Raw genomic sequence first — 25,208 nt, 5'->3', positions numbered from 1 at the left:
TAGCTTTACAGAGCTCTGACGTCTGGGCCTTTTTGAAGAGCCCTCTCTGCGACTGCACTGAGCCGGTGAGCACGTGCGACATGGTAGAGCCTGAAGCCGAGGAAGTGGGACGCACAATAGACCAGCTAACACTTAAGCTTCCGTCTTTGGAAAGCATGGTAAGCGAAAACATCAGGCATGTCTTTTACTGCCCATAGTAGTGGAAAAACAGATAAGACTTGCAGCTACTCATGGAAGACAATGCTTTGCATAGGATTAAGGGCATTTTTTTTTTTTTATGTACCAGCCCCTTCAAGGGGAGATATATGGGTACTACAGCCATCCTGTCTGAACAGACATAGTGGCCCAGGCTACATGCCGGCTAGGGGAGGTATATGGGTGCCCTGAGCCATCCCGTCTCAAAAGACATTGTGGTTTACATTGCCCATGCATAAAAACATAATATAGGCGAGACCCATAGTCCCCTACAGAAGACCTACTGTCGAACCAAGTCCCGTAGGTCCCTCTCTTACCTTTCCACGCTGCAGGGTATTGCCAAGCAAGAGGCCCAATCTTCCCCCTTCACCGTGGGTATAGTCCTAGACCTTCAGGGACCGGGGTCCATGGCAGGAACACCACACCCCTGGACCTATATAGCACCCTGGCAGCAGAAAAAACATTTGGTCCTTAGAAGGCACAAAGTTCTGGAACCCAGGATCCAGCCCTCCGCAGAGAGGCATTATAGGCTAAACCTCGTTCTTCGTACCGAGGCCCGGGTACCGTCCACTTTGGCTATGAAGCACCTTGGACGGATCCGGATTTATGGAGGCTTTTTACATCCAGCATGGATCCCTCCAGTGGCGCTCCTAAGAGCACATGTTAACTCGTGACCAACACCTTAGACACTGATGAAAAAACTGAGGAACTCCCAGTAGGGGAGGGGTTATATAGGGAGGGAACTTCCTGTTTAATTGATTACACCAGTGTCCATCACCTGAAGGTAGACTCTATAACCCACATAGTAATGAATATGCAGCTCTGTGTCCCGTGATGTACGATAAAGAAATGTAGGTTTTGGAGTGGCCTAGTTAAAGCCTGGACTTAAATCCAATTGAGATGCTGTATCATGACCTTACACAGGCCGTTCATGCTCGAAAACTCTCTGTGACTGGAGGGCCCGTGGAACCAAGAATCCCTTGGAGAGGCTGGGAAACCTTTGTTTCAGCTCCCCATGAACCTCCTATGTCTAAGTCACCCTGTGTCCATTAGAGGCAAAGGGTGAATAAGAAAAATGGTGGACAGCTGTTTAATGGACAATGAGGTGGTTACTTAAAGCGGAGGTTCACACAAAAAGTGAACCTCCGCTTTTTGGATCCCTCCCCCCCTCCGGTGTCACATTTGGCACCTTTCAGGGGGGGGCGGTGCAGATACCTGTCTGAGACAGATATTTGCACCACTTCCGGGTTCTGACCCCCGCGGGAATCCAGCCTTGTCACCCCCCCCCACCACCACCGTCTTCTGGGAAACACTGTTCCCAGGAGAGAGCGGGGACCAGTGACGGCGAGCCCTGATCCTCACGCATGCGCAGTAGGGAATCGGGCAGTGAAGGCACAAGGCTTCACTTCCTGATTCCCTCACCGAGGAAGGCGGCGGAAGCATCTGAGGACTGAGCAATTGCTCAGCCTCGTCTGCTGACATTGCGGGCCGCTGGACAGGTAAGTGTCCATTTTTTAAAAGTCAGCAGCTGCAGTATTTGTAGCCGCTGGCTTAAAAAAAAAACGGGTGTACATATATAACAAATAAAACAGTAATATTTATCCACAATATCTCCCAGGATAAATATATATATATATATATATAAAAAAGAGCTGATCACAGGCCTCTAGAACTGGGTAGGAGCCGGACAGTCTACTCCTACTATAGTTTGTTGCCTACTAGGCTTAGGAGGAGGGGAACACTGTTTGTGTTGTTAATTGTAGTTAGCTTCTGCTATTGTGAGAAGGTTTTCGATGTTTCTATTTATGATAATGTTAATTGTGTCTTCTGAGCTAAAAGATGACGAGTCACCTAGGCTGTCTAAAGGATTAGATAATTAGCTCATGTTAATTAGGTTTCTGGTTACAGTTTGTATTGTCATCCTTGTGTATATATTTTTGAGAGATCTCAAATAAAACAGGCTATTCCTGATGTACTCCAAGACTGGTGTTGTCTGGTGATTGGGTGGGTTAAAGAGTCTTGGATAGAGCAGGTTCTGGATAAAGGAAGCATTTACGGCAGACAAAGTTCTGTTGAGGACAAGGGTCCCTCCAACGTGGCCGACTTAAAACTATTCTGCAAAGAAGAGGGGGCCAAAAATTCTCCACAGCAATGTGAAATACTCATTGCCAGTTATTGCAAATGCTTGATTGCAGTTGTTGCCGCCAAGGGTGGCACAACCAGTTACGAGGTTTAGGGGGCAATTACTTTTTTCACATAAAGCCAGGCAGGTTTGGACAACTTTTTTGCCTTAACCACTTAAGCCCCGGACCATATTGCTGGTCAAAGACCAGAGCACTTTTTGCGATTCGGCACTGCGTCGCTTTAACTGACAATTGCGCGGTCGTGCGATGTGGCTCCCAAACACAATTGGCGTCCTTTTTTTCCCACAAATAGGGCTTTCTTTTGGTGGTATTTGATCACCTCTGCGTTTTTTAGTTTTTGCGCTATAAACAAAATCAGAGCGACAATTTTGAAAAAAAATAATATTTTTTACTTTTTACCATAATAAATATCCCCCAAAAATATATAAAAAAAACTATTTTCTCCTCAGTTTAGGCCGATACGTATTCTTCTACATATTTTTCGTTAAAAAAAAAAAATCGCAATAAGCGTTTATTGATTGGTTTGCGCAAAAGTTATAGCGTTTACAAAATAGGGGGTAGTTTTATGGCATTTTTATTAATATTTTTTTTTTACTAGTAATGGCGGCGATCAGTGATTTTTTTTTTTGGTACTGCGACATTATGGTGGACACTTCGGACACATTTTTGGGACCATTGGCATTTTTATAGCGATCAGTGCTAAAAAAAATGCATTGATTACTATAAAAATGCCACTGGCAGGGAAGGGTTTAACACTAGGGGGCAGGGAAGGGGTTATGTATGTTCCCTGGGTGTGTTCTAACTGTAGGGGGGGTGGACTCACTAGGGGAAATGACTGATCACTGTTCATAGATTGTACATAGATTGCATTTCTCCCCTGACAGGACCGGAGGCTGTGTGTGTAAACGTACTGTAACGAGCGATCGCGGGTGCCTGGCAGTGATCGCGACCCCCGAGTCAGGAGCGAGCGGGGGGCGTGCGTGCGCGCGCCCCTTTTGGCTGCTGGGAGAGATGACGTAGATCTCCGTGCTCTCGCCCAGCAGAGCCGACCTGCCGCCGTATAACTGTGTTGGCTGGTCGGCAAGCAGTTAATAAATGAAACCATCATTTAAAAAACTGCATTTTGTATTTACTCTGGTTATCTGTGTAATAATAAAACTTTTTGATGATCTGAGTCATTTAAGTGTGACAAATATGCAACAAAACTAAATAAAAAATAAATCAGAAAGGTGGAAAATACTTTTCACACAACTGTATGTATCTTATGTATATAATACCTTTAATAATTTGTTATCAATGAGTTTTTTATAAATTTTTAAGCATTTTTATCAGTTATACATTTGTTTTTACCCCCCCCCCCCCTTTCTCTTAAGAAGTCATTATTTATGTAATATCCCGATCCCGACTCCAGCACCTTTTATTCATTGATAACGGCTCATTTAAATTTATCATCCCTCTGCTCAGCAGGGATCAGTGTGGAGATCCCCTGCTGAGCAGACAGATCCGCTGGCAGACTCCGCCAATGTGAAAGGGGAATAAAACAATTTTTCATTGGCAAGAATAGAACAGAAAAGAAAAGATTTGGGTTCCTTGGATTTTGTTTGGCTAAATTTTACTGTTAATAAAATGAATCACCTGATTTCCCCCTGCTAAAATCTTCAAAATACCATCTTGCCAGACTTTAGCCTTTTTTGTCTTCTGGTGAGTAAATAAAACCTGAGGAAAGAAAAGGGACAATTATTATTCCAAACATTATGTTTAGTATGTTTCACGATTAGGGATATTTTATGCCTTTGTGAACAAAGATTTTTGTTAGGCGGCCAGTGCCGGCCCAAGACATTGTGCTGCCTGGTACCAAGAATGAAATGCTGCCCGCCCCCCAAAAAAATTACGTTCACCAAAATGCCCCCACATCCATTATTTTATATCATGATAACTAAAGTGGACCTATCATGGCTCTATACATGTATATAGGAGTATAAAAAGGACCTGTTATGGCTCTATTCATGCAATTAACCCCACAGTGGAGCGGAGAGCGTAACGGGAGGAGCGGTCGGGCGGCAATTAGCCCCACAGTGGAGTGGAGAGTGGAGCTGGCGGAATGGGATGGTGTGCGGGCAGGAAGTTTGCTGCCCCCCTGAAAGTGCTGCCTGGTACAATGGTACCATCGGGTCCCATGGTAGGGCCGGCCCTGTAGGCGGCATCAACATTTTTTTTTCATTGGTTGGCTAAAGGTGTCTGTGCACAGAGCATGAAAGGAGAACTAAAGGCAAAACTTTTTTCATTTCGTAAGGGAGGTTTTTTTAACCCATCAATTTTTTTCCCATCTGTGTCCCATAGGGGAGATATCCCTGAACTTCATGTCCCATATTCAAAAACAGGAAGCAAGAGGAAATCCCTCCAAAAGGTAAAAAATCTTGGGGTGTCACCAAAACTAGTGTCCCCATTAGAAGATTTCCCCTCTGGTGTTAACCGAAAATGTTAATGGTAAACAGAAATCAATAAAAAACTGACAGGTGTTCTAATGCCTCTCCACTCTATCCAAAACGTTTTGCCTTTGGTTATACTTTAAAGTGCTTGTAAACCCTTTACAACCACTTTATGCTACAGGTAAGCCTATATTAAGGCTTGCCTGTAGCTACCCAGGATATCTCCTAAACCTGCACGGTTTAGGGGATATCCCCTGTCCCCTGCATGTCCCGATATCATCGGCACATGCGCACTAAAGGAAACTGAAGCAATTGCACCTATGTGCCGTTGCTTCAGTCCATGTGCCGTTACCGGCGGCTCCCCCACGCATGCGCGGTTGTGACGTCATCACGGCTATGTCTGACTCCCAGAACTTTTACAGTGTCCATGGCTTCTTTCTTGCTGGAGAGTTCCCAGCAGCAGCATTACTAAAGTAACAAAAGCCATGTTAGAGTAAAATAGAGCACAAATTCTGTGAAAGCTTGGAGCTGCTGGAGTTGTAGTTTACATAAGGCTATGGGTGCCACATGAGACAGCGCTGATTAGCCTAGCGATACAGAGTTATTACATGGAGTGGGCCACATGTTTCTTCAATCCGACCTACCAAGTATTTCCACTGACTCCTAGAACTGAACAGAGCATTGGGGCAATGAAGGGAAGGTAGTTATATGCTCTCAAAGTGGGAGTTGGGGGGGGGGGGGGGGATAATAATTGCAAGGCACAAGTTTCCTTTAGTGTTAAAACTGGCTAGTGTAGCTCTTTGTAGATGCAGATCTAAAGCAGCCCATAGATGATGCAATTTCACAGGTGGAAGGAAAGAATTGCCCGATTCCTCCAATACAGTCAGTTTCTGCCCTCCCTCTGTAAACTGACCACACTGCATCATGGCTGCTAAGCTTTGACACTGTGGTCAGTTTACACGCCTCTGTCATCTTCAGCCTGCTATCTGCAGTTCTCCGCTCTGATTCTGTGTCCTCCTCCCTCCTCTCTCCCTTTCAGCTCTGTGTGTGAGACGCCCCTCCCCTGCCCTTCTTTCACCCCTCCGAGCAGCTTGCACATTACTTCTCCCAATCACTGCCAGCCCCCCTACTAGGATTAGATGATGTAATCCATGCCATTTTTTTTAAATTCTTCTTATAAATACCGTTTTTCTTATCCCCGATCAGAGGTCATGTGACCGCCAGGGCGCTGTCTTCCTTCGATTTTTTATTACAATGGGAGGTCACGTGACTGCTCGTCAGATGTCAGAGGGAGAGCTCAGCCCCCTTCCTCTGTAATACTGTACATACATCTGAGGAGAACAGTGCTGGGCGGTCACATGACCGCTGATAGGGGATAAGAAGAATATTAGAAAATGGCATATAGTATATACATAATGTAATCCTAGCAGAGGGGCTGGTAGTGGCTGTGTGCACTGCCTTAACAAACACTTTAAGGGCCTAAACCGGACAAGTACAAAAAATTTTACTTACTGTGAATTCTTGGACAGCCATGTCACCACCTAAGGAACCATTTATTATACAGGTCGCCTAAACTGAAGAACATAAAATAATGAGTAAATATGACAACACCATACAATAGCGATGTTACAAAGATATTTCACTTTTGAAAACTTGGGGGGAAAAATAATTCAATTTAAAAGACAAATAAAATTAAAAAATTGGACTAATACGATATTTAAAATACGGGGGAAATATGATGGGGCAGTATGATGGGGGAAATTTTGATGAGGGCAGTATCATGAGGCAATTTTGATAGGGGCAATATGATGGGGGCAGTTTGATGAGGCAGTTTTGATGGGGGTAGTATGATGGTGGCAGTGTGTACCCCACTTTAGGCAGAGATAAAGAGAAACAATGTATCTCACAATGTATCTATTGGTTCTTTTAGATCGAAAGGAATGAACTTCGGTCTGTAGATGAGGACAGTTTAACCCCATTAAAGACTAAACCTTTTCCTGTCACTTGTTGCTTAAAATCATGATTTTTTTGCTAGAAAATTACTTAGAACCCCCAAATATTTATATATATTTTTTTTTTACCAAAAACCATAGAGAATAAAATGGGGGTTGTTGCAATATTTTATGCCACACTGTATTTGCACAATTGTTTTGGAATTTTTTTTTTTTAACCACTTAAGGACCAAGCCTGTTTTTCAGATTTGGTGTTTACAAGATAAAAAAACTTTTTTTTTGCTAGAAAATTACTTAAAACCCCCAAACATTATATATATATATATATATATATTTTTCCCTAACACCCTAGGGAATAAAATGGCGGTCATTGCAATACTTTTTGTCACACCGTATTTGCGCAGCTGTCTTACAAGCGCACTTTTTTGGGGAAAAAAACACTTTTTTGTATTAAAAAATAAGACAACAGTAAAGTTAGCCCAATTTTTTTATATATTGTGAAAGATAATGTTACGCCGAGTAAAATGATACCCAACATGTCACGCTTTAAAATTGCGCCCGCTCGTGGAATGGCGTCAAACTTTTACCCTTAAAAATCTCCATAGGCGATGTTTAAAAAATTCTATAGGTTGCATCTTTTGAGCTATAGAGGAGGTCTAATGCCGCGTACACACGGTCGTTTTTCGTCATGAAAAAAAAACGACGTTTCTAAAAACGTAATTTAAAATGACCGTGTGTGGGCTTCACGTCGTTTTTCATCTTCTGAAAAACGACAACAAAAAAAATTCAAAACTGCTGCATTTTTTCATGTCGTTTCTCAAAATGTCGTTTTTCGTGATGTAAAAAATTATTGTGTGTGGGCTAAAACGACGTTTTAAACCCGCGCATGCTCAGAAGCAAGTTAAGAGATGGAAGCGCTCGTTCTGGTAAAACTAGCGTTCATAATGGAGTAAGCACATTCATCACGCTGTAACAGACAGAAAAGCGCGAATCGTCTTTTACTAACAAGGAATCGGCTAAAGCAGCCCAAAGGCGAAAGGAACTTCCCCTTTAAAGTGCCGTCGTACGTGTTGTACGTCACCGCGCTTTGCTAGAGCATTTTGAAAATACTATGGTGTGTGGGTAACGTCGTTTTTTATGATGAAAAACGTAGTTTTTTTTAATGCCAAAAAGTGATCGTGTGTACATGGCATAAGGCTAGAATTGTTGCTCGATCACGGTGATATCTCACTTGTGTGGTTTGAACACCGTTTTCATATGCGGGCGCTACTCACGTATGCGTTCGCTTCTGCGTGCGAGCTCGTCGGGATGGGGCGCTTTAACCACTTGAGATCCGCGCTATAGACGAAATACGTCCGCAGCGCGGCTCTCAAGTGCCAAGTGGCCTTTATGTGCATTACCCGCGCGCGCCACTGGGTGGCGCGCGGCGGGTAAAAACTGTCCCGACGCATCGCCGAAGACCCGATGCGTGTACCTGGCGGCCGCGATGTCCGCCGGGTACACGCGATCGTCGGTGACACGGCAGGTGACAGCAGGGACGTGGAGCTCTGTGTGTAAACACAGAGCTCCACGTGCTGTCAGAGGAGAGGAGACCGATCTGTGTCTCTTGTACATAGAGACACAGCATCGGTCACCTCCCCAGTCACCCCCCTCCCCCCACACAGTTATAACACACCCAGGCTACACATTTAACCCCTTCCTCACCCCCTAGTGTTAACCCCTTCACTGCCAGTCACATTTATACAGTAATTAGTGCATTTTTATAGCACTGATCGCCGTATAAATGTGAATGGCGCCAAATTTGTGTCAAAAGTGTCCGATACGTCCGCCGCAATATCCCAGTCCCAATAAAAATCGCAGATCGCCGCCATTACTAGTAAAAAAAAAAATAATAAAAAAAATCATAATTCTGTTCCCCATTTTGTAGGCGCTATAACTTTTGCGCAAACCAGTCGCTTATTGTGATTTTTTTTTTTTTTTTACAAAAATACGTCGAAAAATACGTATCGGCCTTAACTGAGAAAAAAAATATTTTTTTTAAAAAAAATTGGGATATTTATTATAGCAACAAGTAAAAAAAATATATATTTTTTTTAAATTGTTGCTCTTTTTTTGTTTACAGCGCAAAAAATAAAAACCGCAGAGGTGATCAAATACCACCAAAAGAAAGCTCTATTTGTGGGGAAAAAAGGACGCCAATTTTGTTTGGGAGCCACGTCGCACGACCGCGCAATTGTCAGTTAAAGCGACGCAGTGCCGGACGCTGAGATTTCGCCTGGGAACGAAGGGGGTTTATGTGCCCAGTAAGCAAGTGGTTAAAAAAAAAAAATGTTTTCTTATTTATTTTTACACACAAAAAAAAAATGAATCACTTTTATTCCTATTACATAAACATCCCTTGTAATAGAAAAAAGCATGACAGGTCCTCTTAAATATGAGATCTGTGGTCAAAAAGACCTCTGATCTCATATTTAAACTAAAATGCAAAAAAAAAAGAAATTAAAAAAATTGTCATTTGAAAAAATTACAACAAAATATTGCTTTAAGAAGCATGGGCGGAAGTGACGTTTTGACGTCGCTTCCACCCTGCTATGGGGACGGGTGGGGGCCATCTTGCCCTCACTCGTATCCCAGCCGAGAGGACCCCGCTGCCGACGGCTCCGGTAAGCGGCGGAAGGCGCGGGAGAGCGGCCCTCTCCCGCCGCCGATAACGGTGATCTCGCAGCGAATCCGTCGCTGAGACCACGGTTATCGTTGACAGGACCGCTCACTGAAAAGATGGATATCTCGGTTGTGGCAGCGGCTGCTGCCGTTACCGAGATGTCCATCTTTAAAAAAATGACATATATATATACAGTGAGCGGTCCTTAAGTGGCTAATCAATTAATAAAAAAAAAACTAAACAGTAAAGTTAGCTCCATTTTTTTGTATAATGTGAAAGATGACATTACGCCGTGAGACTCGCGATCTTTATTCTAAGCAAAAAAAAATGTGGATTCTCATTTTGGCCAGAATCGCGCAGCTCTATGCAGCGACTACATTGAAGTCGCAGATATGAATGGCACTCATTGGAAATCATGGTTTAAGACTTGTCGTGCGACTTTGTAGTCCCAAGTCGCACAGGAGTGAAAGGGGCCTTAGTTTGTGTAAAAATAGGATTTTTGTACTGACCGTAAAATCCTATTTTCTCTTATCGTCCATGGACGGACACAGCTTCCTTATAATCTTGACTGTAGGGTTATGTTCCGTCTATCAGGAGAGGTCTCCTATGGACAGGAACATAACCCACTTGTCAAGATTTAAGGAGCTGTCCATGGACGATAAGAGAAAATAGGATTTGTTGTCCTTTTCTCTGTCGAAAGAGAAATATTTAGATTTGGTTGTACAGAATACGTTCAGCAGCAGCAGCTCCCCAGTAACGGGATAGAATGCAGTAAGAAATCTATTAGCCATGTACTCCTATGTTACCTATGCATGTGGTCTGGACAATCAGTATAACAATACTATTGTACAAGCTCCAGTGTATACTATTATATCGCTCAGGAGACCGGAGCACAGAGCTCTCTGCCCTACTGCTGTCATATCGGGAGATGTCTCCTATCACGTGTTTCCCTCTATCAGGCTGTAACATTTCCCCCAGTGTATCACCATACCAGTGCCCGCTGTATACAATGAATAGACCCAGAGGGTACAGCACCACCCTGTCACCTGGAACTCCTCTCCTCACACCCAGCAGCTTTTCGTACACTTCGCGCTCGTTAGACGTCACTTTCCTGCGTCAGGTAAAAATTGCACTAACTATGGTGTGGATTGAGCGAGTTGGCTTAGGTTTTTTTTTTTTTTTTTTTTTTACACGTGTTGAAATTACTATTCACAATAAACAGTTAAGGAAAAAACGTTGGCGTGTAAGTAGAGTGACTTATGCTCTCTGGCATGGTAAGGTTACCATAGTAATGCAGGCACGGACAGGGCAGCCCTGGCGCTGTAGAGAGGCGGGGTCCTGAGCTGCTGTGCGTCGCATGTTGGATGACGCGTCGCTGCGCTTTCCTCTATAGAAGCTTGTTCGCAGAGGGAGAAAGAGGTGTGTGAGGGCGCGAGGTGAGCGGAGATAACATAACATGTCTGCTTATGCCGGGTAGATGCTATTGCAGGTGTTGTAGAGAGTTTGTTGTAGTCAGTATGGGTTACTGATATATGTACACAGCACAGTGTGTGCGCTAATAGGATACATGAATGGGCACTTCTAAGGGGACCACTAAGGAGACCACTACGGAGAGGTGCACTCGTTTTTCCTGGGCATAAACATTCACTGTCAACAAGTGTGGCAAGCTCAGGCTATTTGTCCTTATCCTGGATGGAGTAGGAAATGGATAAAGCCCATATTATTTACAGCTCTGCCCCAAACTACATCACACATCTTGTGTCACTTTATCGCCCAAATTGTACTCTTCAATCCTCCCAAGACCTCCTCTGCTCTCTAGCTCCCTTGTCACCTCCTCATGCTTGCCTCCAGGACTTCTCCAGAGCCTCTTCTATCCTCTGGAACTCACTACCCCAATCTGTCCAGCTATCTTCTACTCTGTTTACTTTTAGGTGATCTTTGAAAACGTTATCGCCCAAATTGTGCTCTCCAATCCTCCCAAGACATCCTCTGCTTTTTAGCTTCCTTGTCATCTCATCCCATGCTTTCCACCAGGAATTCTCCAGATCCTCTCCTATCCTCTGGGAACTCACTACTAAGGATGAGCTCTGGCGTGTTCGCATAGAACACGTGCAGAGCCCGCCAGGAAGTGTGCACGGCGCTGCGCTAATAACAGCCAGGGAGACATTGCATCGGGACAATGTCTCCCTGGCTGTGATTAGCGCAGCGCCGTGCTCACTTCCTGGCAGGCTCTGCATGTGTTCTATGCGAACACGCTGGAGCTCATCTTTATGCCGCATACACACCATCACTTTATGTGATGAAAAAAAACGACATTTTCTGTGAAGTAAAAAACGACGTTTTTGAAACTTCAATTTTCAAAGACGAAGTTGCCTACACACCATCGTTTTCTCACAATGTTCTAGCAAAGCAAGGTTACGTTCTCACCACTTTTTCCATTGAAGCTTGCTTCTGGGCATGCGCGGGTGTAAAAACGTCTTTTTAAATGACGTTTTTTGCTACACACGGTCAATTTCTGTGAAGTAAAAAACAACGTTTTGAAAAACGACACATAAAATTGAAGCATGCTTCAATTTTTTTTGGTCGTTTTTTACAAGACATAAAACAATGTTTTCCCCCACACACGGTCAATTAAAGTGACGTTTTTAGAAACGTCGTTTTTTTTCATCACATAAAGTGATGGTGTGTACGGGGCATAACTCACTACCAAAATGTGTCCACTTTTTTAGGTGATCCTTAAACTTTATCACCCAAATTGTGCTCTCCAATCCTCCCAAGACCTCCTTTGCTCTCTGGCTTCCTTGTCATCTCCTCCCATGCTTGCCTCCAGGACTTCTACCGAGCCTGTTCTATCTTCTGGAACTCCCTACCACAATCTGTCCACTTTTAGGTGATCCTTGAAAACTCATCTTTTCAAGGAAGCTTATCAAACCTCCACCTAACAACTGAACTTTTAATTCTTCCATCAGCTCATTCCTCACAGTTATTGCCTTTTGCTCCAATTGTTCCACCCTATTAGATTGTAAGCTGTCAAGAGCAGGCACCCCCTTGCCCTGTTGTCTTGAATTGTGCTGTTAACTGTACTATCTCCCTTTTATATTGTAAAGCGCTGCACAAATCCTGTATAATGTCAGCTTCTGCCATTTGTGTCCCTTTGGGTGAATTTCCTTCACTTTGGTTAAGTTCATACCAGCAGCCAGGGGGGGGTTTATCTGTGTCTTTACCACACCCAACAGCCCACCAGCAATGTCACATGATCAGTCAGTAGTGGTCTAGATGAGCAAAGACAGGGGGGAAAAAAGGGGGAAAAAGCCACATGAGAAATCCTGTTAAGGGGTAGTGTGTATATATATATACACAGTGTGTGTGTGTGTGTGTATATATATATATATATATATATGTGTGTGTGTGTGTGTGTGTGTGTGTGTGTGTGTGTATATATATATACACACACACACACACACACACACACACACACACACACACACACACATATATATATATACACACACACTACCCCTTAACAGGATTTCTCATGTGGCTTTACATATATATATATGTGTGTGTGTGTGTGTATATGTATGTATGTTATTTATATATATATTACACTTTTAACAGACACCTAGAGAGTAAAATTGCGGTTGTTGCAATATTTTAGGTCACACTGCATTTGTGCAGCAATCTTTCAAATGCTATTTTTTGGGGGGGGGGGGGTAAAAATATACTTTAATGAGTTAAAAAAAACTAAACGGTAAAGTTAGCCCTTTTTTTTTTTTTTTTTTTTTTTTTTTGCATAATTTGAACGATGATGTTGCACTGCGAGGATCTTTATTCTAAGCAAAACAATAGTGGTTCTCATTTTGGCCAGAATTATGTGGCTCTAGTTAATGTTTAGCTGCTAAACTATTTCATCTGAAGTGCTCAGATATTTGAATTGCTAAATCGCACAACAGATTATTAGAATACACTGGATGCAACCAAGATTATTATTATTTTTTGACACACAGATGCCAGTCCTCATTTTTTAAATTCTGTCTTTGTGTAATGACAGGGATGGCTGACATGGAAATGGACACGCCAAGCAACAAGGCGAAAGAAGATGAAAGCGCAGAGACGAAGAAGAAACGCTCTCGAGTAAAACAGCTGCTGGCTGACATTGTCAAGCAGGTGGACTTCTGGTTTGGTGATGTTAACCTTCACAAGGATCGCTTTCTCCGGGAGCAGGTTGAGAAATCCAGAGATGGTTGTGAGTCCTATTGTGTGACTTGTTCCTGTGTCAAATGTTTTGGAGATTTAAAGGATATCTTGGCCTAGGTTCACACTGCTGCGAATTCAAAATCGCGGTAAAATGCGCGATTTTACCGCGATTTCGCGGCTGCGATTTTGCCGCGATTTCGGCCGCAATTTAATCTAAATCGCGGCCCGAAATCGCAAAAAGTAGTACAGGAACTACTTTTTGAAATCGCAGATGCGGTGTCGCACTGATTAGGACAGTGCCATTGCCGCCGATTTGAGATGCGATTTGACATGTCAAATCGCATCTCAAATCGATCCAAATCGTACCCAGTGTGAACCAGGGCTAACAAACAAACTTGCTGTAACTGCATAATTAAACCGCAAGAAAGTTACTAATCTGTCATAACATATTTGGGGATCTAACCTGTTATTGTGCTATGAGAAAATATGTGAGAAATTAGATGATGAAAGTCCAGTGGATTTAGTTCATCTAGAGTTTGCTGAGGTATTTGTACTGCATAAACATTTAAATAAGTTCACTTAAATACGGGTGTAACATGTTATTAGGCAGCACACACAACTCACCCTCTGATCCCCCACTGTGACAGTAGATGGGGGGGGGGGTCCCTAGCCCCGCACCTGCTGTCACAACTTAAAATCAGTTCTGCCCGCACATGAGTCATTCATTCACAGCAATTTGTGATTTTAAAAAAACAGTCCCTCACGGGATATGTAAAACAAATATTCAGGCGCATGGGCGATGTCTCAAGTGGGTGGAGGAAATAAATCTGTGGGTGCTGCTGTCCCAAACTCATAGACCGATGAGATAAAAACAAACAAATTGGGGAAGAACAGCGCTGAACCACTGAAATAAAAGATGGAACTCGGTTGAGAAAAAGGAACATTTTAATCCATTGGGAGTAAAGATAAAATGCAAAACATACAGCAGCCTGGGAACGGTCATCCAGAGACCTCGATTTGGGAGCTGACAGTGGAGCCACATGGATGTCACAGGGGCTAAGAAGGGATGTGGCTGAGCCGTAGAGCAAAAGCTGACAAGCACCACTGGCAGGGACCAAAGAAGAAATGGTCCGATGGATGGAAAAGCTGCAGCCACAGGAGCTGTGGGAGCCGGGACCCTGATGGCCACTCGAGCTGTGTCCCGGACGTGACGTCACGGCCTGGTAAAAGTCAGACAGGAAGATCAATGGGCTGTGGTCAAAGCACTACAGCTATGACCGATCTGGAGGCGCTGATGCCAGGGAGGCAAAGGGGATTTTTGCACTGCCAGCAGGATGAACTACATGTTTCAGGATCTTACCCCTTCTTCAGGTCATCACCGTATATGGACTTGTAGATTGAATGAACTGCATGCGCGCCAGTGTTCCAACAGATTAGGCCACCCATCAGAATTGGTAACACCTAACACTCCTCCACAGTAAGGATACACCAAGAAGGGGCAAGCAGATATCTTGTTACACCCACCGGAGTTTTGTATTTCACATTTATTTTTAACAGGAAAAAAAGCATATATGGTTAAATATAGTATTTGGAAATCCCTCCGACATTTTACATGTTGAATTATAAAAGCAGCGGTGTTCTATCAGATTGGCAAACCTGTGAGATCAGCAGGTTTGCCGCTGCTTTTAAAATTCAACATCTAAACAGTCCGGATTTCTAAATACTAATTTTCACCATACAAACTCTGTTTACTGTTTAAAAAAACAGTGAGATGCACAACTCCGGTGAGTGTAACAAGATGTCTGCTTACCCCCCTTCTCTGTATCGTTACAGTGGTGGAGTGCGGGGTGTAGCAAGATGGCGGCGACCAACGTCTATTCCGTTCCCAGTTCCGATGGTTCGCCATATCTGACAGAACACTGGACTGTTTTTCTTCATTCACAGATTGCTGTGAATGAATGACTTGGCTGTGCGGACAGAACTGATTTTATGTTACAGCCGGTGCGACGAGAAGAACCCACCCCCCCATCTACTGTCACAGTGGGGGGATCAGAGGGTCAGTTGTGTGTGCTGCCTAATAACATGTTACTCCTGTATTTAGGTGAACTTATTTAAATGTTTATACAATACAGTATCAAATACCTTAGCAAAATCTAGATCAGGGGTTCTCAACCCTTCTAGTGCCCTGACCCCTTGATAAAATTTTCCAAGCTGTGGGGACCCCTAACAGTAAAATTATTTTCGTAGCGTGGGTTGTCAGCATCCAAGACAAGTAATTTGCACCCCTAACCCACGGACATTTAGCGATCCCTGAGTCCCCTCCACTCATACTGTACAGTGTTAAAACCCCTTATGGTTCATTTTAGAATGTACCACTCTTTCTTTGTTCTTTCTTTCACTTGGATCTCTATCTATCCTAATTTCTTGTTTTCTTTCCCCATCCTTCTCTCTAGCCGTCTTTCTTGTTATTTCTCATATTCTTTCTCTCCCTTTTTTTCTTGGTTCCTCCCCCTCTTTTCCTCTCCCTTCCATGTATTCTCTAATTGTATTCCTTCTCTTACTCCTTGGTGGGGGGAATGGGATGAGTGGCAATGCTGGGGGGAGTCCTGATCAGCCGACTTGGGTGCTCTTGTCAAGGTCATCTTCTGATCTGAGAACTGTAGTGGGGACTTCTAATGGCAAAAATAATCACAGATAGTGTTACTCACTGTATCTCCGGTTACACTGTGTCTCTGACTTTGTGGTGTCTCGTAGCAGTGACGCCTATGCCGAAATCAGGAGATAGGGTCTCCTCCAGCCCCTCCCACTTCACATTCCTCACCAGTCAGCTGACCTCTAGTCTCTGCCCTCCAGCCATGCCACAGGCTCCAGGAACAGCCGGCTGGGCAGTCACAGGCTCCAGGGACAGCCCTGCTGGGCAGTTGCAAAAGGCTGGGAGAGTGGTGTGGGCTTCAGGAACAGCCCAGGATTTGGTGACCCCTGGAAAATCATCATTTGACCCCTGAGGGGGTCCCGACCCCCAGGTTGAGAACCACTGATCTAGATGAACTAAATCCACTGGACTTCCATCATCGAATTTTTCACATACTTCCGCATAAAACGATAAACGAGGTTAGTTTACAGACTACACAGGAAATTTAAATGATGCCATCAGTAGCAAACTTTCTAAAAATGTGATTTGACTTTTGTACAACAATATTAGTAATTTTCGAGCGTTATGGTAATTTCTCATCTGTCATGTTTTGTGCATTCATCACGATAGGAAAACTGTTTCTAAAATGTAAAAAACAGGATAAAAATTATTTCACGACAATAGAATGCATAGATGATTGCAAACACTGCAGTAATAGCATGTTTTTTTTCCAGTCATTGATATTTCTCTATTGGCCTCGTTTAATAAGATGAAGAAACTGACTACAGATACTAAACTTATTGCCAGAGCGATCAAGAATTCTTCAGTTGTGGAGGTGAGTTGGTTTTGTATAGCTAGTTATGTCTTTAGCCTGCATTTTGGTCCGGGTCTTAAGTGGTTAAGGACCCGGCCAGTTTTTGCGTTTCGGCACTGCGTCGCTTTAACTGACAATTGCGCGGTCGTGCGACGTGGCTCCCAAACAAAATTGGCGTCCTTTTTTTCCCCACAAATAGTTTTCTTTTGGTGGTATTTGATCACCTCTGCAGTTTTTATTTTTTTGCGCTATAAACAAAAATAGAGCGCCAATTTTGAAAAAAATGCATTATTTTTTCCTTTTTGCTGTAATAAATATCCCCCAAAAATATATAAAAAAAGACAACTTTTTTTTTTTTTTTTTTTTTTTTTTTCGATTGGTTTGTGCAAAATTTATAGTGTTTACAAAATAGGGGATAGTTTTATTGCATTTTTATTAAAAAATAAAAATGTTTTACTACTAATGGTGGCGATCAGCGTTTTTTTTTTTTTTTTGTTTGTTTTTTTGGGACATTATGGCGGACACATCGGACAATATTGACAAATTTTTGTCATTTCACAGCTAAAAATGCATTGTTCAAAACATGATAATTGAGCGCACTCCCAATCAATGTCTACAAAGTCACTACCTGGGATATATAGGATGGGATTGGGTAGGGAAAGGGAACTGGAGAGAAATGGGTAAAGTCCCAGAGACAAGTGCTTTTGAGGAAATACTATAGTCCAACAAAATTGTCCACAGCATTATATGACTATAGCCTTGCTTTAGATGGCAGCCAGCTGACAGATGAAGTGTGATCTGTAGAAGGACAAAGAAAGACAAAATGCAGCGCCTTCTAAGCGTAGCAAGTGAGTTTAATCGAGGCAAATAGTTAAAAGCATATGAAAAACCTACTCACATTACAGACGTAGGTACAAGCGAAAATAAGAGTGTCATCCGCGGAATCCCCGGGGACAGCACGATGTCCTAGTGCAGGCGGTGTGGAGATGTCCTTCCCTGTGCAGCAGCGGCGGCAGGAACCGAGGCGCCCTCGGAACTAACAGGCTGAAGTCAGGTTTCCACTGTGGGCTGCAGTCGGCGTCACTTCCGGGCGCGGGAGGTGCGCGCGTTCGAGACTTTCGAGTCTCTTCTTCAGGCTGAGCTGTGGCCATTTTGCTGGAGACCAATTTAAGGCAAGCCCGCCCCACATATACTCTGATTGGCTCATATTTCGTGAAAATATTTTGAAATTATTTAAAAAATATTATATATATATATATATATATATATATATATATATATATATATATAATATATAATTTTTTTTTTTTTTTTTTTTTACATTTTAAAATATTTTCAAAATAATTTCATGAACAAAAAATCTGTTCTTTATTTTATTTAATTATTTTTTATATAGCCACATAGACCATAACATACTCCTGATTTGAATAAGGCCCTCTAACATATAGTCTAACCTGAGAGATCCTTTTGATGACGTCAACATCGCAGTCTCTTCTCAATACAAATATTTTAATTATATATATGTATATTTCCCTGAATTAATTTTTTGAATATAATATAATTTCCTATATATTAGATTATATATGTGCGCTACACGCTCATATGCCCTTACAGCAGTTTTTCATGATGTATTATGTAGCATTTGTAAGTTTCTTGTTTGTTTTCTGCCCAGTTGTTTCCCCTAATTTGTTTTTTAATATGTCTTTGATAGACATTCTCTGTGTATGGCCACCGAGCTTTCCCCTATGTGTCATCGTTATGACACTGTATGGGTTTGTGGCGTTTACAGTCTAGTCCATAAAATACCCCCGCTTATGTGGCATCTATCATCATTATTGTCACCATTGCGGGTTAACATAAACCCGCAAGCTGTGACAATAGTCTCCAGGGCGACATTTGATGTCCCGTAGTTGACTCACGAAATATGAGCCAATCAGAGTATGTGGGGCGGGCTTCGCTTGCCTTAAATTGGTCTCCAGCAAAATGGCCACAGCTCAGCCTGAAGAAGAGACTCAAAAGTCTCGAACGCGCGCACCTCCCGCGCCTGGAAGTGACGCCGACTGCAGCCCACAGTGGAAACCTGACCTCAGCCTGTTAGTTCCGAGGGCGCCTCGGTTCCTGCCGCCGCTGCTGCACAGGGAAGGACGTCTCCACGCCGCCTGCACTAGGACATCGTGCTGTCCCCGGGGATTCCGCGGATGACACTCTTATTTTCGCTTGTACCTACGTCTGTAATGTGAGTAGGTTTTTCATATGCTTTTAACTATTTGCCTCGATTAAACTCACTTGCTACGCTTAGAAGGCGCTGCATTTTGTCTTTAAAAATGCATTGTTTACTGTGAAAATGACAATTGCAGTTTGGGAGTTAACACCTTCAGCGCCCCTAGTGGTTAAGTGTGACCTCATATGTGTTTCTAACTGTAGGGGGGCTGGGTGTGTGACATCATTGACAGCGCCACAGTGAAGAACGGGGAAGCTGTGTTTACACACAGCTCTCCTCGTTCTTCAGCTCAGGGGACCGATCGTGGGACTCCATCTGCGATCGGGTCCCCTGGCTTCGGAGCAGGTCGCGGGTGCGCTCCTGCGACCCACGGCTGGGCACTTAGAGGACGTACAGGTATGTGATTGTGCCCAGCTGTGCCATTCTGCCGACGTATATGTGCAGGAGGCAGTCCTTAAGTGGTTAAAGAGGCAATGGGTTTGATTTACTAAAGAATAATTGACTGCACTTTGCAAGTGAAAATGCTCCAGAGCTTAGTAAATGAGGGGAAGCTTCACTTATCAAAGAAAACCCAATCGCATGCAAGTAAAAAAAAAAAAGGAAAACTGCTTGTACATGATTGGGTGATGGATGTCAGCAGAGTTTTTTTTTTTTTTTTTTTCCATTTATTAAGCTCTGGAGCAACTGCACTTGCAAAATGCACAGTCTGTCTTTAATTAATCGGCCCCACTGTCGCCGCTTTCCATTGCAGCTGGCGGCAGTACTGTGAAATGGGTATGGGTAGCATGTGACTGCTCCTCTCATCTTACCCCAGCTGAAACTAGGGATTTTATTGCCAGCAAGTAAGCTTAGTATAACTGTTTTTTTTGCAAAGACACTACATGGGCAATCTGACAGCGTTTCTTTAACATATCTGTCTAAACTATATATAACACTGCTACTTACAATCTAATTTTCTGCAATGTATTCCAGGGTTACAGAAAAACTGGCATGTTCTGATATGTAGGAACGGACCATCTTCTTTGCCGATTTCTGGCCTGCTCTCCCTTTACATGCCTCATTCCTAGTTGGCGAGGCAGCCACTCAAATAGATGGGTCCGAGCAAGCGCTGAAAGGAGCAGTCTACAGATGCTGGTTGCTGTTTGTATATCAGACTGTCCCAGGTTTTCTGGTGTCCTAGTAAGCTCTTCAGGAAATTGCGTGCCCTGGTCAAGGCACATGGCAGTTTTTATGTTTTTGAAATGCAAAGATACCCTCTACAGAGAAGTATATCTAATCCTTTTTTTTTTTTTATTCCAATTCAAGATGAATTCACAAAATACTAAAATCAGGAGAAGGCTTCCACTTGGGGAGAAACCTGAGGATGTGGATGACCGTACTGTATATGCAGTAAGTGATTACAGCTCTTCTACTTTGTATATGACTACTGTTTTTTTTTTGTTTTTTTCAATTGAAGAGTGGAAACCAAGTAAATTGTGCATAGAAATGTACAAGGACGTAGACCAATGGTGGTCGCCAGTTGGGCAGTTCTATACTTGGTCCCTTTGACACTTCTTAGTCTGAACAGTGAGGGAAATTTTGGTGAATTCCATATTCACCATAGTTTATTAAAGACAAACCAATGCTATTTTCCAGAAGAAAGTTTACAAAGCCAGTACAATTTTTACATCCTTACTTGGGCACTTACCGGAAAATGGGGGTGCTGGCCAATGGTGAATATGTGCAATGATGTATGTACAGTGGTGTGTGTGTATATATGTACTGAAGCAAATTTAATGTCTACCCACTTGTAACTCCTTTTGTCAACTTTTCAAGGGGGGAACAGGTACCTGTTTTTGAATGGTACCATTCCCCACTTCTGGGAGACAGGACAATGCCCCGGTCTCTCATAAGTTTGGCTCCTTCCTCTGCCGCTGGACCAATTGGCTCATTTCACACATGCGCAGTAGGGAACCAGCTGTGAAGCGAGAGGCTTCAGTGCCTGGTTCCCTTACCAGGAATGGCTGCGGAAGCTGCACCTGACAGCCGATCTGAAGATCGGCATGGGGTGCCGACATTGTGGGCTCCCTGGACAGGTAAGTGTCCATATATTAAAAGTCAGTAGCTACAGTATTGGGGGGAGGGGGGGGTGAACCTCCTCTTTAAATTAGTTTTTTAAACCCAACGGAAAAAATGTAATGGTGTATTGAAGCTTACCAGTCCTTAGATTTGGTAGACTCACTTTGTTCTTTTCAGGCGCTTTTTTTTTTTTTTTTTTTCTGCTTCACTTGGTGATCCTGCAAATATCACACTCTGTGTAACTGTAGTGACTGTGCTCATTCACTGTACTGTATCTGTTTAGGAACATGAGGCTTATCTCCCGGATCTGGAATACAAACATGTCTTCATCTCTATTACATAGGGGGTGGGGGAATGGGCAGTTCAGAGGATTGATTTGAAAGGAACTAACCTCCATTTCATTTCTGGCAAGGCAAGATCAAGGAGTATACATTTAAATCTAAGGCCTAGTAAGCCGCCATTGGCATCAAACATTTCTAACTGTGCTCAGCCTTTTATTTGGCTTTGCAGAATACTAGTTCATGTATTGCTTTCTGTTTTTAGGAACTACTTCCAAAGAATGTTACCCACAGCTGGATTGATCGCGTTTTTGGTAAATGTGGAACGGTTGTCTATATTAGCGTTCCCAGATACAAATCTACAGGTGACACAAAAGGATTTGCATTTATTGAGTTTGAGACTCAAGCACAAGCTGCTAAAGCCATCGAGGTAATGCCTCTCCTTTTTATTCTTACTGTGTCAATGAGAATTAACTTCCTCAACCATAAATAACTATGTTAGACATTTATCAGCAAAAGCTGTTGTAAGTGGTGTATTGTGTGAGTATAGCCCATAAAGCGGAGTTTCACCCAGAAGTGGAACTTCCGCTTTAAGCACTCCTCGCCCTTCGATGTGCCACATTTGGCATGTCATTTTTTTGAGGGGGGGGTAACCTCTTTTTAGTGGGACTTCCTGTCCCACTTCCTCCTTCCTATCTTCAGCCACCTAGGCGACTTCTCCTCTTGCCCTAGGCAGCCCCTCCCTGCCAGCGATCTTCTGGGACCCAACTCTGGTCCCAGAAGATCGGCTGGCCAATGGGAGAGCGCAATGCGCATGCCCGGCCGTGAAGCCGTAAGCTGTCGCGGCCGGTTGTCCACAGTTATGATGGCGACGGAGAGAGGAGCGAGGCAGATCGCTGGACCGTGGGGCAGGTAAGTGTCAGTTTATTAAAAGTCAGCAGTTATGCTTTTTGTAACTGCTGACTTTTAATAAACAAACACTAGTGGAACTCCGCTTTACTAGAGACACTAACAAATGCCATTGCTGCTTGGCAATTAACATGTATCCATACTTTCTCCTAATTGTTGACTCCTCAGCCTTGCTCGGTTAGAAAATTCCATGCATGTGCACATCAAGTCCCTGCAAAAAAACATACAGCTATTAAGTGACATTATGGTAAATTTGATTGGAAACATTAAAGCTAGACCCCAGCCTTATTTTCAATCTTGCACAAATGTACAGGCTCCTCTCCTGTACAGAAATGGCTTAGTCTGATTTCACTGCACACTAAGAGCTTCTCATAATGTGCTTTAGAAGCTGCGGCAAGTCAGACAGAGCCCACTTCATTGCCTTGCTGGCGGACATCCAGCATCATCCATTTTTCTCTTTAGCCTGACTGTCCTTGTGTGTCCCCCCCCCCCCCCCCTTTATTAAGAGGATTTCAGTTCAATGAAATCGTAGAGGCTCATCATGAGTGTTACCTAGGAAAACCTGCATGCAAATGCAGCCTGCCTAGGAATGCCTACTCCACCAGGCTAACATCAAGACCCCAAGGTAGGCAAAATATAAGCAGATTAAACTTCAGGTTTGAAAAAAAAATTCTTATCAGTACTAAAAATTATATGGCTGTATTATAGCATACATCTAGTGTTACATGTTTGTGAATTAAATCCCTTCTCCTTTTCTATGTAAAATGCTACACACTTTGTCATTGGGATGTGTGTTATCTATCAAAATTGGCTAGTTGTCTGTGGTACCTGATGGCTTCTAATAATGAGCCCATGGACTTTACATGGATATTAAAGACAGTTCCTTATTTAGCATTTAACGAAGTTACTGTAAAAAAAAATCCACGGCTGCAGCTCAGAATCACTGTTGGACTTTGTTGACTCGATGGCCCATTCACCCTTGTCAGTTTTTCGTAGTAAAAATGCATTTCAGATAGAACACTCATTCATACTTGTGTGCTAATCATACCTATGTGATACAGCTTGGAATATCTCAAGGTCCTTTCAATCACATGCAGTAACACATTTTTAATGTGTGTGTGTGTGTGTGATTGCATGTAGAGTCCCTGATTTGCAGTTTACCTGGCTGCTCCCATAGCTGAGAAGTTTATTGTGCCTTCCACTTCCCCATTCCCCGGTCTTCTTTCCATCCCAATTGCCCATGTCCCAGGCATATAGAAGAAACGGGTTAGCCTGTGAACTGGAAGGAAACTGGTTTGGCAAAGAGACCTAGGGAGAAAATTACATGCTGTTTTATTCCTTGGAATTTAAGGTGTCTGTACACAGGTTGGGACTGTTGCTTGTAACTGGTATTTTATTTGTGAAATTGTGTAGCAGTCTCATTGTGTATTGAGTGGCAGGTTGCTTATGTTGATCAGTGTTTTCTCAGCAGAGCTGTCTCCTATCTGTGTTCATTTCATTTTAACAGCAGCTTCCCTAGGGCATTATCATAGTTAGTGCACAAAACATTCATATGTAAAAATATCACCTGTACACACGCTGTCAATGGTTGTAAGGGACCTTTTTCCTGCTCCCTGTTTTTCCCCTCCCGTCTTTCAGGACAGCCCACAATTGAGAGATACTCCTCCTCTTCCTCTAGGAAACACTGCGCCAGCCCATAAATTTCTCACTCCCCCTGCCAGACCTCAGTATTAGTGTTTCCTCCGGTGGGGAGACACTGTGCATGGGAACCTAGGCCAATTCAGGCAGAGGACTGAGGCCATCTATTTTACCTTAAGGAAGCAGAGGCTTCCAGGTGAATCCTGGTGCGGTGCAGGCCCACCATTAGCCACCCCTTCCACGCCGAGCGTGGCTCCTGGTTGCGGGGGACCCCTATCTCGTCCAGCGGGGCGCAGCGGGGGGGACATCCAGGCTCGCCCTGTACTACAGGCCGCAAAGAATTTTTTTGAACCGAGCGGGCTGGACGGCGGGTGACGTCATTTCCGGCGTAGAGCGGATGTCTCCCCTTTGAACCGCGACTTCCGGTTCCGGGTCGCGGTGCTGATAGGAGGTCCGGGCGGACGCTGGAGGGAGTCGGATCTCGCACAGGCGAGGAGAAGCTCTCAGCAAGCAGCCACCTGCAGTCATGTCGGCAGCATCTCCAGAGCCAGCCCTGACAACTGACGCTACCTCCAGCGAGCCTAAGGTAAGAGTACCCTGGGGAGGGGCGCTCTCTAGCTTAGGTTTGCCTCTCCATGTAGGGTTCAATGCATGGGGAGGCAAGCCCCCTGGGTGGCCAGGGGAGTGGGAGTCCTCAGTCCCAGGGGTTATAGGGGGCTAGGTGCACTCCCAGGGTTGTAACCAAATTTTTTAAATTTTTTTAAATTTTTTTTATTTTTATAACTGTTGTTTTTCTGCCCTTTCTGTGTTTCAGAAAGCCATTGAAAAAACGGGTAGTGGAAGGCATAGCTCGAAGAGGAAGTGTGCCTCCTGTAGGGATGTCCTTCCAGAAACATGGACTAAGGTCCTATGTAGGGATTGCATTCAATCCCTGGTCAGGGAAAATGAATTAGAACACGAGTCAGGACTTGCAGCCTCTGTTAAAGAGCTGTCATCCACGTTCTCATTCAAATCTCTGTTTGAGAGGTTACAGCCTTTGGCTGTCCCTACCCAGGTTACAACCCAGCCACAGGCTCAGG

The 25,208-nt window shown here is 43.6% G+C and overlaps 2 protein-coding genes across 6 annotated transcripts in view; one reads left to right on the top strand and one right to left on the bottom strand.

The window, feature by feature from the left end:
* ZGRF1 (zinc finger GRF-type containing 1) overlaps nt 1-10,538 on the bottom strand; it is a 181,164-nt gene extending 170,626 nt beyond the window's left edge. For 2 of the 4 annotated variants that reach the window (XM_040328973.1, XM_040328985.1), the window contains exons 1-3: nt 10,374-10,538; nt 6,281-6,342; nt 3,975-4,055 (exon numbers count right to left, since the gene is read on the bottom strand). In XM_040328973.1, the coding sequence (XP_040184907.1) occupies nt 3,975-4,055; nt 6,281-6,301 (102 nt within the window). In that variant the 5' untranslated portion in view covers nt 6,302-6,342; nt 10,374-10,538. The remainder of the gene's footprint in view (nt 1-3,974; nt 4,056-6,280; nt 6,343-10,373) is intronic. The other 2 variants (XM_040328974.1, XM_040328976.1) reach the window with 2 other exon arrangements.
* A 177-nt stretch (nt 10,539-10,715) lies between these two features.
* The window catches only part of LARP7 (La ribonucleoprotein 7, transcriptional regulator), a 55,415-nt gene continuing 40,922 nt past the window's right edge, over nt 10,716-25,208 (top strand). The window contains exons 1-5 of one of the 2 annotated variants that reach the window (XM_040328996.1): nt 10,716-10,801; nt 13,434-13,628; nt 16,946-17,046; nt 20,552-20,635; nt 21,848-22,012. In XM_040328996.1, the coding sequence (XP_040184930.1) occupies nt 10,747-10,801; nt 13,434-13,628; nt 16,946-17,046; nt 20,552-20,635; nt 21,848-22,012 (600 nt within the window). In that variant the 5' untranslated portion in view covers nt 10,716-10,746. Of the gene's footprint in view, nt 10,819-13,433; nt 13,629-16,945; nt 17,047-20,551; nt 20,636-21,847; nt 22,013-25,208 lie in introns of both variants that reach the window. The other variant, XM_040329002.1, reaches the window with a different exon arrangement.

This window comes from Rana temporaria, chromosome 1, assembly GCF_905171775.1.
Source record: "Rana temporaria chromosome 1, aRanTem1.1, whole genome shotgun sequence".
In the NCBI taxonomy this organism is placed as follows: domain Eukaryota; kingdom Metazoa; phylum Chordata; class Amphibia; order Anura; family Ranidae; genus Rana; species Rana temporaria.
This window is presented reverse-complemented; position numbering and strand designations above follow the sequence as displayed.